The sequence below is a fragment of the Schistosoma haematobium genome, chromosome 1 (genome assembly GCF_000699445.3).
Source record: "Schistosoma haematobium chromosome 1, whole genome shotgun sequence".
NCBI classification, from domain to species: domain Eukaryota; kingdom Metazoa; phylum Platyhelminthes; class Trematoda; order Strigeidida; family Schistosomatidae; genus Schistosoma; species Schistosoma haematobium.
This window is the reverse complement of record NC_067196.1, coordinates 11,275,426-11,289,294: the sequence shown is the minus strand read 5'-3', so window position 1 is coordinate 11,289,294 and position 13,869 is coordinate 11,275,426. Positions and strand designations below refer to the sequence as shown.

The 13,869-nt window shown below is 33.8% G+C and overlaps 1 protein-coding gene across 1 annotated transcript; it reads left to right on the top strand.

Moving 5' to 3' along the window:
- The first annotated feature begins 6,923 nt into the window (after positions 1-6,923).
- On the top strand, positions 6,924-13,101 carry MS3_00002492 (uncharacterized protein). Its single transcript, XM_012941249.2, has 3 exons — positions 6,924-7,738; positions 10,354-10,480; positions 11,951-13,101. The coding sequence occupies exon 1, from the start codon at positions 7,010-7,012 to the stop codon at positions 7,646-7,648; it is 639 nt and encodes a 212-aa protein (XP_012796703.2). The 5' UTR covers positions 6,924-7,009; the 3' UTR covers positions 7,649-7,738; positions 10,354-10,480; positions 11,951-13,101.
- The last annotated feature ends 768 nt before the right edge of the window (positions 13,102-13,869 follow it).

Here is a 13,869-nt window from a genome sequence, read left to right as displayed (position 1 = left end):
TGTTCAGTGTGTGACAGTATAGCCACTCGGCTGCACTAGTTCTAACCACATTGGTAGTTATTTTTGAATTTGCATATTTTTTAGTTTGAGTAAATGCGTTTGTCTCAAGGCAATAGAGTTTCTGGATATCAGTAGCTATCACGTTACTAGGAAGGAGGATGGTTAGTTGCAGTGGGAAAAACCAGTAATACAGTAATGCAACTTGGCGAACGGCAGAACGAAATACTTGTGGATCACCAGTACAGATGACCTATATGGATTGTCAGTCTACCCCGGTCGGACAGGAATGGAATGACTTCCTACGTTACATTGAAGTCGCACCCAAAGGATAATACTTAGTTTAACGACCGAACTGCCAGTATTCGGTTTGAACGCAGGACTGACGAACCAAAATTTATTCGAATAGGCCAGACTACGTTCTTCTGTATAGCTTAGGAAGCGTTTTTGAGATATTCGTATTAAATTATATCAAAACACAAACTCCGTGCTCAAAGTAAACGGTTCTAATTTAGAAAATAAAACAAATTATATCAGAAATACAAAATATCTCAAACGGTACAGCCTGTGCTATACAGTCAGAAGTTTCTCGAACGCAAAGTAGTGCGCTAAACAATAAAAGAAACAGTTAATACCAAAGGGTTCGATACCTGAGAATCAATAAAAATATTCCCAACAAAGTGGGATAAAATATCTATCTGTAGGGATTCCAGCAATCCTCCCAAGCAGGCAGTCAAAAGGTTAACAGTCACACACTGAATTGCGCCGTGACCTTGAGCTTAGTGAAACACGACGTTACTGTCAATAGTCCGACAACATTCAATAAAAAATTAGGTAACAAAACATAAGTCTTTAATCAAAATCACATAATAAAAGCCCAGACGAGGATGACTGAAGAACAAAAGTTGTGATTAAACGAGATCTGAACAAAGGTTAAAATACACGTCAGGGAGACGAAACAAATAAATGACAGTACTGTCCAATAAAAAACTGCAGAGGGATCTTCATTGTCCTCTTCCCGTTACAAACATTAATGTTAATAATAAGAGTGATATTAATGAAAGGTTCGAGAAATTCATCAGGTTCACCTGTTCCATACAATGGATGGAATAACGTTGATGGCCATTTAGCCTTTAATCCTCTTCTTAGGGCTATTTACGGAGAGGGCTATGTTTACGTCAGCTGATAGAGCTGACCCATAGTGAAAAGTAATGTGACATTACACTGTTATCGACTCTCTGGTGTGCTATTTGTCATGGATTGCCTCGTAAGGTAAATTGGTAAGGGTCGGGCAGGATGTTTTTATTTGGTAGACTTGGGATATTCATAGAAATGTGGTTTAGGCAGGCATCAGGTGCATTTATCTATAACAGATCACGTGAAATTGAGTTTGTTCACAATTAATTCGATCAAGTCATTTTATTAACTTATTAACGAACTGAGTCATCCTAACAGCAACTTATCTATATCATTGTATCTTTATTACTATTCCGAATGTATGGACATGTATGCTTGAATATTGCTTACAGCCCACGCATGTATTCATGCATGTATTCATTTCACTACGTATATATATGTCCATGTTATTCATATTCATTGATCTTGCTCTCTCGCTCTCGCTCGCTTGCTTGCCTTTCGGCACAACTATTCTATACTTGTTTAACGCATCTGTAATTTGGGACATATGTGCGTGGTCTCGTAATAAACGTAATCAACGCTTCGTATTCGCCTTCTGATTAATATACCATTGGGGCGTTATTTAGGACGGTTATCAAGACGAACTGTATACGAAGTTTAAGGATTATGTCGAATACCGACCACCACATAACTTTGCCACCAGAATAAATGACGTATTATCAAAATCATACATTTGTCACGATGTGACTAACTAATCTACAATATTTCATGTGGGGGTCATATCATTGTCTATACTAACTTGTCCTATCGTGAGGGCCAGCAATAGGATGTTTGGCACTTCTGAAGAACACATTTGGAGTAGGGACGGAATGATATATTTGGTATAATATAACAATATAGTACATGTAACATATAATAATACGATATGATGATCTATTTATGAACGCACGTGCATGGTCGAGGCGTGCCATACCGAACAAATGTTTTCGCGTTCACCGTTTTTGACCTTATCTTTGGTCTTAAATCTCAAGTGTAAACGTCTTCAAATATCTTGTGTTGGCTCCAAGGATCATGTGGTAGAGAACCGATTCCACAAAATAGTTAGTATGAAACAGCATAATTAGGTCGCATCGTACTCTTCTACAGCTTGAAGAAAGCTGTCCTAGATAGCGGAATCGGTCTTTATTGGGTTTAAACATTGATCTTGACCAATTTTGTGGCTCAGCTCTGTATTGACTCCAAGAGATCCCTTTTCGGTTTTTTGAAAGGTGCTATTATGTCCTTATGGCCTGTTATCACGAGATAAGATCGCCAATTAGAGTCACCAACTTATTGACCGGGTCAATGACGTATAAACCAGTACGAGAAGTCTAGAGTACGTATTGGTCCTTGAGATAGTAACTTCTTGTCTAATCCATCCGATTCAATCCCTAACACAAATATCAGCCTTCGTTATATCTAATCATATATTTCAAACACACTTCGTTTATATACATGCAAAATCAGACCACATCATACCATAAAATAGAAAATAACATTTGTAGAAGATCAATCCAAAAAGTGGCTGTGTTTGTGAGAGACTAAGACTAATAAATTAAGAGTAGTAAAACATAGAACATTAACCATTATGTCAAATAAAAGCTTATAATAACAGGAATATAAACATATATATAGTTTAGTTTCTTAACAGTTATACAATAAGAATATATATAATAGCAATCCATAAATAAATCCTAGCAGTTACCATTCACTTATTCCTCGTTCAGATATAACGGCTGCCATAATGTTATTATGTTTTGGGTATGGTCGAATACATGATTCAACACACTAATACTTGATTTGGGTTCAGTGACTCATCACTGACTCCATAGGAATGAGCTCAGTAAAAGCTTTTGATATTAACCCAAGTATCCTACGGATGCTAAATTTCTTGTCGTAAGTCATTGGGGCTAGTGAAGAGGAATGTTTAAGACTGATAGTCGCATTAAAAAGGATGTAAGTGGAAATCTGTGTTATCACTTGTGAACTATATGGACTAATTACCACTTTGTCTAGTCTGAGTGTTATTCGCGAGGAACCCAAGTAAATTAAGCCTTCCTAGCATTATTGAACTCAATGTTCACAAATTTTTTGAGTTTCAAGTATTACTGTGGATATTTTGTCTCATTATCAGGTTGATTGTGAACATTTGTACACTTAATAACATTACAAAGTTGTAATTCGGCAATAAAGCATTCATGAGCGTGTACTACATTCCCTATACGAAAAGATGTAGCTGGAGTTACACTCAATATCTTCAGCGTCTGTTAAGTGTGCTATACCCATCACTTTTGACCATGTCTCCATCCGTTTATCCAGTGAGTGTTGCACATTAAAGCGTAACGTGTATTGATGATTTGATTTCAAGCGTTGAAATAGAAATTCCGAAGTTTTAGGTGAGGATACAACAATTGTCTTCAGACTTGATTCTTGTGATGTAGGAAAGTGGGCAGTAACTTCTGTTACGTCGACTTTCAAAAATACAATTATAAACTACATAGAAGCCTTTATGTAATGGTTACGATATGTGGTATAATGTCGCATATCGCTTTCAAATGCAAACACCATGACCTTTAGTGATTATATCTAATTAAATTCGTTAAACAACAGATTTGAAGACGCTACAGATACTCAAAGTTTGACGACGCTTTTGTCATTAGAAAATTAATAATCGGAAGACCCCAACCAAGTCAAATCAGCAATCAGGAATGAACATTTAAAAGATATATTTGGAAGGTAGTTGATATGCTGAGAAGCGTTTGATGTTGTTGGCTAGTTGTTATGAGGAGTATGTACTTAATGATGATCTGGTGCGGATGTGCGACTGAACGCCTTCAGATAGGGTGTATCTAGTGAAACTAAGGAGGTAAGGATCAACGTTAAGACCTACAGAACTACTTATTTTGCAGACTTATTTGCCATTACAGATTCTTTTTCACAACAACTGGAAATAAGATTTAGATAGCAATCATTTGAAAGTTATTTTATCCTCCATATCCTCTCATTCTATACAACCCTTAGACTTCCTGTCTAATAGTATACAAATTAATAATGGTTCTCTCCCAAAACCTGTGATTTAACATGCTTAGTTTCCTGCTTTCATTACCCTCATATTAAAATTCATCATATTATTCTTGACGGTTGTGTTACTTTGTTTGGCTAAACTATTCAAATAATGACTGGAGTTTAAGACCATCGTTACTGAGTGAAAATTTATCAAATAAGGTAGATTGACACGGATTAGAAGATCCCATAGTTTCAGCATCTGTTCACGACTGTTAACGGGATTAAAATTTCTGGTATTTGTCTGCATGTTCTGACTTATTAAATAAACTGTCCAATAATGTAGCCAAACAAACTGTTTGTATCAAAGTTTCCCTGCGGGATGACACCAACCAAATAGGCAAGTACTACTGTACAGTCACGACCTATGAAAGTTGAAAGTATATAAGTATCTTTTTCCTCTCCACCTATTTTGTAGTTTGAAAGTTCCCAGGATAGCGGTCAGGTAAATCGATTTATTAAAATGTCAATAATTCTTTAATATTGGTCACTTAAAAGAAGTGCTATGGAGAGATTAAAGTAAACGATTAGGAGACACGGTGTATCATAAGCATATATCAACCCAAAACGTTTGCTGATGTTTAAAATCCAACAGTACTAAAACATTTCAAAGCATTAATAGTACATAACCTACTGTGCGAACCAGTAATTCCATGAACAAACCATTATATATGCAAATAGTCACGACTAGAGCAGAACTGAAAACAGCTAACTCATTTATATGTATTGTATTTTGAAATCGGGATAGCTCAATTGTGTTTACAAGACAATCATTATTTTAAAAAAATCTCCACAAGTGCTTGTAAAAAAATGTTTTTCGGCAACATGAATGATAAATGCAATTTTAAACAAAAAGACTATTTTAAAGTTATTCACAGATTAGGTTATCAATTATCTTTACAAAGTGTGATACTATCTATGAGATTTTTATATTATTAGGTACAACCTTGTGGCGTGGGTCGAGTTGCAAATGACTATAAACACCACTACAAGAAGACTACGTGCCAGTTAAGCGATAAAATCCCCTGTAAGCCAAATATCAGAAGGCAGTTGATGGCTGTAGTCAAGATGTATTTGTTGACGATCTCGTGGTCTCGAAAGGATACCGAGATCGTGCCAAAGGAGTACGAGTGTGGTTACCCAGCGTAACCAAACCCGTGCAAGGTCACAATCAATCAAAGGATAATGGAGCAGTAATATAGCTGTCTTTAGAACAGTTAAACAAACGAGCACAGTAAAACAATCACTGGTACAATTGGTTATAATAATGATTTTTTTTCCATTAAATCAATCGCGTTCTCTTGATAAAAGTAGGTCACTACAACCTCATGAGGAGCATTGAATGTACACTGTCAGAAAAACTCAAACTAGAACAAAATCTTCACCCAACAGTACTCCATAATATTCTTTATATTATAGTAACTCACGTGCAATTGAGTTTGTTCTTATTTAATTCGGTCAAGCCATTTTGTTAACTTATTTAGCGGACAGAGCCATCCGTAATATAACAACCTATTGTACCTTTATTATTAATTGTTTGTTTGAAATATGTAGGCTTGAATATTACTTACCGCCTACGCATATATCCATTCTGCTAGCTTTATTATTAACTGCTTAATTGATTCGACGGTCCATTCATTTCCCTATATATATATATATATGTATATATATATATATATATATATATATATATATATATATATATATATATATATATATATATATATATATATATATATATATATATATATATATATATATATATATATATATATAGCTTTGTGATCTGAGTTATCTGCTAATAAAAATGTAGTCTCTGCTTCTATTTGCCTTCTGATTTCAGACACCGTTGAGTATTATATGATAACGCTTACGAGGGTGATTAGTCAACGAAGCACAGCCACTACAATATAACCTTATTTCTGTATCATAAATGATCGTCTAATTTAAGTTTCAAATCATTTGTTACACAATCTTCTATCTGAGATTTAGTTTTGATTAATAATATCGTGTTGTCTTATATATATCTTTTAGTTACTTACTTACGCCTGCTACTCTTAATGAAGCATAGGCCGCCGACCAGCATTCTCCAACCCTCTCTGTCCTGGACCTTCTTTTCTAATTCCATCCAATTCTTTTAGTTACTATACATGAAATCTTAGAGTTAAATCAAAGAAACAATATTAACAGAATAGAATCTTGTCAATTTGTATATTAGATGAAATACTGAACATAATTACTTTTTTTTAACGATATATGACACAAATAATAGTTTGTTGATTTATTTCATATAAAGTTATTTAGCCTATGGCTACATAAATTTGAAGAAAAGCAATTCCCAAAACAATTACTATTAATAACAATAACAATATTAATGTAATAATAATAATAATAATAATAATAATGGCTAATTTAATTAGTTATCAGATATATAACATTGATGTAACACAATTCATTACTTATTTACTTATAATAGTGTAGCATCCGTTATTATTATTATTATTATTATTATTATTATTATTATTATTATTAAAATTAACTAATTTGTATACTTGTTCCATTCAATATGTATATATAGGATTGTATCATTAGGTAATGTTGCTTGCCTATTAACCTATTTTAACCAATCAAAATATTTTGATGAAAGAGTATATATATATATATATATATATAATTTTGTTTTAAATGAAACAGTATTATTTATCAATTATACTATAAAATACATTTAATAATATAAAACTAGTTTATTTTATTATTGTTATCATTTATCATAATGAATAGTAATTCGTCAATACGATCTAATACATTGAAGCATTCATTATGTAATAATCTTTATTCATCATTTGTAACAAGTACATCAGATTTAACAACAACAATGATGATGATGTTGAATCGAAAAAAGGGAACAAATTCAGCAACAACAACAATAACGACGTCAACAACAACGACAACTGCAATGACGATGACAACAACAAACCAAAAAAACAACTTATCAATGATAATAGAACACAAACCAATATTTAATCATTATCAGACTACTACTAATATTTTATCGATTAATAATAATAATAATAATATAACTGAAAATCAGTTGAATCTTTATAAAAAACAATATTCTCGTGAATATCAACGTTATAAACGTGCATCATTACAATATCGTTATGCGCATGCAGCACGTGAACGTCAACGTGTAGCGGAATTTAATAAAGTATTTAAAAAATTACATAGTTTATTACCAATTCATAATTATTTATCATCAAATCGACGTTTATCAAAATTGCAAATACTTAAATTATGCTCTTCATATATTTATTATTTGACTTGTTTACTTCAAAATAATAATAATAATAATAATAATAATAATAATAATAATAATAATTGTCATTATTCGACATTCAATGTTCAATATTGAAATGAATGATTTGTATTAGATGCATTATTGAATATATATGAATATTTAATTTTAGTTTTTTCTGTCTTTTGAAATACTTCATTGAATAAAGTAATTACTATTTCAGAAGAGGTTGTTTTTTCTTGTTGTTATTGTTGTTATATATTATAGTAAATTTAATAATTTCAATGGTCAAGATCATGAGTCAGTTGAAGCTAGACCACCATGGAAAACCTGGAAGAACTGGACAGCTGTTTTGTCCTATTATGGGACTCCACAGCAGTGCGCATCCACGACCTCGCCTCCTGCGAGATTCGAACCCATGATCTACTGGTTTCGCACGCGAGCACTTAAACACTAAATCACTGAGCTGGCCGGCATCCAACGGTGTTAATGTCTAACTTCAACTGATCTACGAAATTGAGCGACACATCCATCATTGTCTTCAGTGAGTTACTACCTCACAACAGATCTGGTTGAACTCCACTGTTCAGTACTTCTCACTAGAACTCCAGGATATACCTCGTGAAGCCAGACACTAGTGAGCATATGTTGATTAATATCAGATGGGTTTTGTGGATATTATAGTAATTTCAATGGTTAAAATCATGAGCCAATCGAAGCTAGACCACCATGAAAAACCCGGAAGCACTGGATGACCGTTTCGTCCTATTTAATAGTCAATTCAATGTAAGTAAAGATCAAAAGATCTTACAGAAACTCTATGAATATTTGCAAAATCATTTATCACCACTGTTCTGTTCTTAATAAAAACACTTATATATTAACATCTGGTAACTTTCCTAATTATGAATGAAAATATGAATATCATATCAAACATATGATTAGTGTAATTCGAATAGTCTACACTGTCATATGAATAGATATCCTTATTCTGGTATTAATCCAAAACTGACGAAACGGCCGTTCAGTGCTTCCAGGTTTTCTATGGTGGTTTAGCTTCAACTGACTCATGATCTTAACCATTGAAATTACTATAATATCTACAAAACCCATCTAATTTTAATAGTTGAAATCATGTGTCAATTGAAGCTAGATCATCATGGAAATTCTAGATATATTACAATTGATTGACCACTGGGTGGTGATCAATGTCATGCTTGTCTAGTCCTTACTAGTGCAGATCGAATGCTATCGATCATGTTGCAATGTGGCCGCCAGTCTAGGTGACTCGACACTGCGGGCACTATGTATTGAGATTTAGATGGTGGTTGGAGGTAGTCAACAGGAAACCCTGGACCCGGGTTTCGTGCTACTTGGCACTCGTTTTAGAAACTTCGGTTTTGCGCGTATCTCAATCGAGTGACTTGGACGCTTCGATAGATCTAACAATTGGTTTAATTCTTAGTACAACATTTTGGTCAGTACTACATTAGTTTTATATTTTCTAGTGCAATATTATTCTAGGTCAATATATCTGTATCGATTAACTGTTGATTCTGTTCGGCATGACATGTATGAACTTCAGCCCAGTATAGCAATTATATCTTTTATATTATTTTGTATGAACATTGTGTTTTACGGTAACCTTGTGTATCATTTCACGTATTTAATGTTTATTAGTTAGTCATCAAGTGTGTATAACATCAGAATATATATGAGTGTATTTGGTTTAATAATGTAATTATGGACGACTTGTTTTGGGGATGTAATTTTAGCGAGTCAACAAATCTTCATTTGCACCAATCTTTGTGTGGTTACTTCACACCGCGGGAATAAGAGTGGTTTGTTTTTCTAAGTATGAGCAGTAGGATCCGACAATAGACCCGACATGTACATAACAAATTCGAGGCTCATGTAGCACTTTAAAACAATAGCTATTGAAATTCTCACTTAAAAAGTAATTGTTTTTTGGACGTTTAAAATCTTTGACGTTAACATCATACACATTGATAACTTATTAAGAACATTAGTTACTTAATTACTTACGTCTGTTACCCCTTATGGTGAAGTATAGGTCACGCACCAGCATTCTCCGTCAAACTCTGTTCTAGGCAATCCTTTTCACTTGTTTCTAGTTTCTATCCATCCTTTTCATGTCTGCTTCCAATTCCAGACATACTGTGTTCTTCGACCTTCCTCTTTTCCTTTTCCCTTCAGGATTCCAGGTTATCACTTGCTTCGTGCTATACTTTAGATAAAATAAACATTTTTTTCAACGTCATTACAAAAATTACAAGCTAATGTAAAATTCTATAAATCTGTCTTAAAATTCTGTCAAGATTTATACATTATTAACAGAAAAACTATAAAATCAAATAAAATTATAAACAATAGTAAAGAGTTAAGTGGACTGATTTTGATAGCATTGCATTCATCAGAATTGCTGATTTGTCGTTGAAATATTGCCTTGATTCACAAGCATTATAAGCAGAAATGAATGGTGGCTAGCAGTTAAATCCAGGACGAGAGTTTCGCCCCATGTTGGACTTATCAGCTGGATGTGCCTGTATCCCAGAGATGATGTTCATTCAGGAACCCTAACAGTGACCTGATAGAAATCTCCCTATGGGTCTACAAAAACAGTTAATTCCTTAATGCACGAACACCAAAGTTGGGAAGACCACTTTATCCTGTAGTGCAAAATCATAGAATTCTTCGGTAAAATATGGAAACCATACATTATACTTCATTTGTAAATCTTTCATCACTTGTCTCAAACTTCATCGCTCCTTCACTGCTATTACTTTCTGTTTACATTTCAGTTCTCTTCAGTCCGATCTTTGCAACCTTCTGATGTCAGGCCTTCCACATCCGACTGGTGTTACATATTGCTTACGTCGACAGACATAAGTAGCATACACCACAATTCTATGGGTTACAGGAAAACTGGTAATTTATATTAACTCCTTTCAAGATAGAAGTTTCAAAATAAATCATTATTCTATCCAGTAAAACTTTTGCATGTTTTCACGCTCTCTTTAGCACGTAACTATCTGGCTTTTCTTAGGATTTCTGTATACCTGTATCATCAAGACTTTCCAAAATATTGTAGCGGTAAATAAATCCCCAAAATAAATAGCTCTGTAAGTTTTCGACTTTGGATGCTGACCACATTAGTTTTAATGGACTCACCTAGATGAAGGCGCTTGGTTATGTATCTTCACCAGATCACGAGTGGGAACGCCGTGCTCAACATCCTCTGCAATCGTTAGCCAGATTAGATCAGTCGATCCTCGATATATTGATAGCCTTTCAAATATATCTTCGAACCTCCTCGCTTCTGTCTTTTGATTCCACTTGGTGGGTACGATTCATAAAAGAAGGTGTTACTGGTCAGAGTGTTGTCAAACTCCGAATACCTGTGGCATCTTCAATATATTTATTGCTCACTTTCTGTTTTTCGAAGTTGGCGTCATCAAAAATAGAGAATCTCGGTGGTATCTGCGTTTTACTAAGATGGATAGTTGGGTCGCAAGGGTACCATTACCCCGGTAAACGATATCATCAGAGACTACTTTACACGCGAAGGGCTTTGCAATTATTTCACACCTCACCACCTGGTTGGTATAACTTATTATGATTATTGTTCTATATATATTGGTGTAGAGATTTTATGACAAACTAGTTTTGAAAATATTTCTTCGTTCTTTTCGTCTTTTTATCGAAAAACACTAAATAAGTTAAGCGTGGTGATTATGGCTTGTGATTGGTTGTTTTTATTCGTCCTTATATTCTTGTTGACTGTCTTCATTGATTGACATCTAACTATTTAACCGAATGACCATTTATGGATGGGTTGATAGACTGGATATACAAAAGTCAGTCCATATATCACCTACCAATCTCATTGTCATGATTCTTGAAATTCTATGTCATTTTTTAGAATTTCTTCTTACTAGAATGTTTCCATTTTCTTAATCGAATTTATGTCCGTGGTTACTTACATGTATGAATATGAGTACTAACCACTCACGTTCCTACAATGAGAAACAATGTCCGTGCAAAAACAATCCAAACAACCAGTGGAATATAATGTTGTGTGTGCCACTGATGGCGACAGATATAAATAGTATGTATCACTAATCGGAATTGAAATCCCTGGTGGCAGAAGGTTAAGAAGATCGGAGACAAGAGAACGAGAACAGAGAGTGATTGTTGTGGAAACGAAGAAACAATGAAGTATTTACTATATGGTTCTCAGTTTACTAAGACGTTCTGTAATTTGTGTGTTCATATATATTCGATTGTCCCTACTTGTGTTCTCGTTCACTACAATATGACTAGTAATAATCTAGAATAAGGAAAGAAAATTGTGATTGACGCAGATATTATTAATTAAGTTGTTCATTGTCTTTTCAGGACAGTAATTCAAAAATAGCCTTCTTATGTGCTGTCAATAAAGTGATTTACATGAATAAACAGGTCAGGTGATATTATCAAAAGTCGTATATCTTTCATGTATCTCAAACACATAAGATAACGATCCAAAATTTTCGATCAAGGAATCGATAATAGTTTTTTGCATGAATTGATTCCACGCTTGGATGATGTGAGGACGGCACACATTTGAACTCGAGGATGCTCTATGAAGCTCAGAAAGAGCCGAAGATATTTCATCCAATTATCTTCCGGAAGAATATTCCAGGATCTCTACGTGTAGCTTCCCTATTGGATAAATGCTAAAATACCCCTGTATAAGAAATGAATAATTATGATGATCATTTCGTTTTTATTAAAAACTATAAATACCTGACGGTTTTGTACCAAATTTGTCACTATTTGGAATAGCATTCCTTCCACTTGTATTCTGTATTCTCATTTGCGACTTGGAGAGTTCTAGCGTTCGAGTGCTCAAGTTGCACACGGTATATCAAGAACCTAAGCTCTAGATATAACAGACAGTAAATCTCTTAGCATGTTGTGTTATTGATTGTTTCCGTTCGAATCCCGGTAACGGTGATTTGGAGATGTTTCTTATGCAAGATGGATCCAAGGGGAATAAATAAACCAGATGATTTATGCACAACGACACTTAGACTATAGTAGCATTGGAATATGATACAAATTGATGAAGAAATTAGGACAACTTGTATGTTTCCTAGTAAATATAGCGTTGTACGAGAGAAGGTAATCAACCTAACCGAAAGTAGATCACATAGAATAGCTACCCTGCGAATTTCATAGTGATATTGAAGTATGGAAATTTCGCTAAAAAAGTGATTAGAATCAAATCTATAACACATGGTGATGATGAGAAAAGAAAGATTAGATAAGGGACTTAAGGAACATTTTGGAAGTACGAAAGGGCTGTTTCATTCTAGTTTGTAATTTCATTGAAATAGACACTGAAATTTTTCGTAACGTGCTCCAGTTATTGTCATTTTTCGATTTCACAAGTCATCGTTTTAAATCAACAGATATTCTAATAACCAATAACTCACATTACAGCTTCATAACGGCAAAACAATATCAAAACTAAGCAAAATACCAAAGTCCATTTTCGTTATTGCTCCCAATAATCGAACACTACGTTATTCACACTGAATACAAAAGTAAATATCCTTTAATTCACTCTCATCTTCATTAGCAAACTTTATTTTGAATAGATCTTATTTTGTAAAGATGCTTTAAAAAGGAAGTAAATGAAGTTAAAACTCAGAACCTATTTCGGAAATGGAATACGAACTTCATATTATTATGTGAAGTCAATCTATAAGAATATTAATTTGGATTTGTAATCGATTACATAAATTTACCTACTGACAATATTCAAGTAGTATAATAATCAATTAGTAAAATCGGGAGTTAAGAGGGCAGGAATTTTAACATTGGCAAATAATTAGGAATAAAGCTGTTAAATATGAGAGTGATTTCGCAATTCTACATATCATTGCACACCCCAACCCACTTCCATATTTCTCACTCATTCAAATCACTTCAAATAGGTGCTTTCACCAGATAAATGTGACTTATTCATTGCTCTTCACCGAGATTCCTATATCATCAGTAACCATATGATTATGTGGCAATCCCCAATGAACTTTCAAAACCTGAAGTCGAAACAACGAACAGATGAATAGTTGGACGAGATTCGAGAAACAAACTCCCATACTTCCATATTCCCTAACTATTCCTAATCGTCTCACGAATTCCATTTGATTGTCAGTAACTGACAACATGTCTCATAGTTACAAGATCAAAACACACATGATTATTCCATTTGAATATAGATAAGCACTGTTTTAATAAGTTGTTCCAATGATCATGTTGAGGTTTGG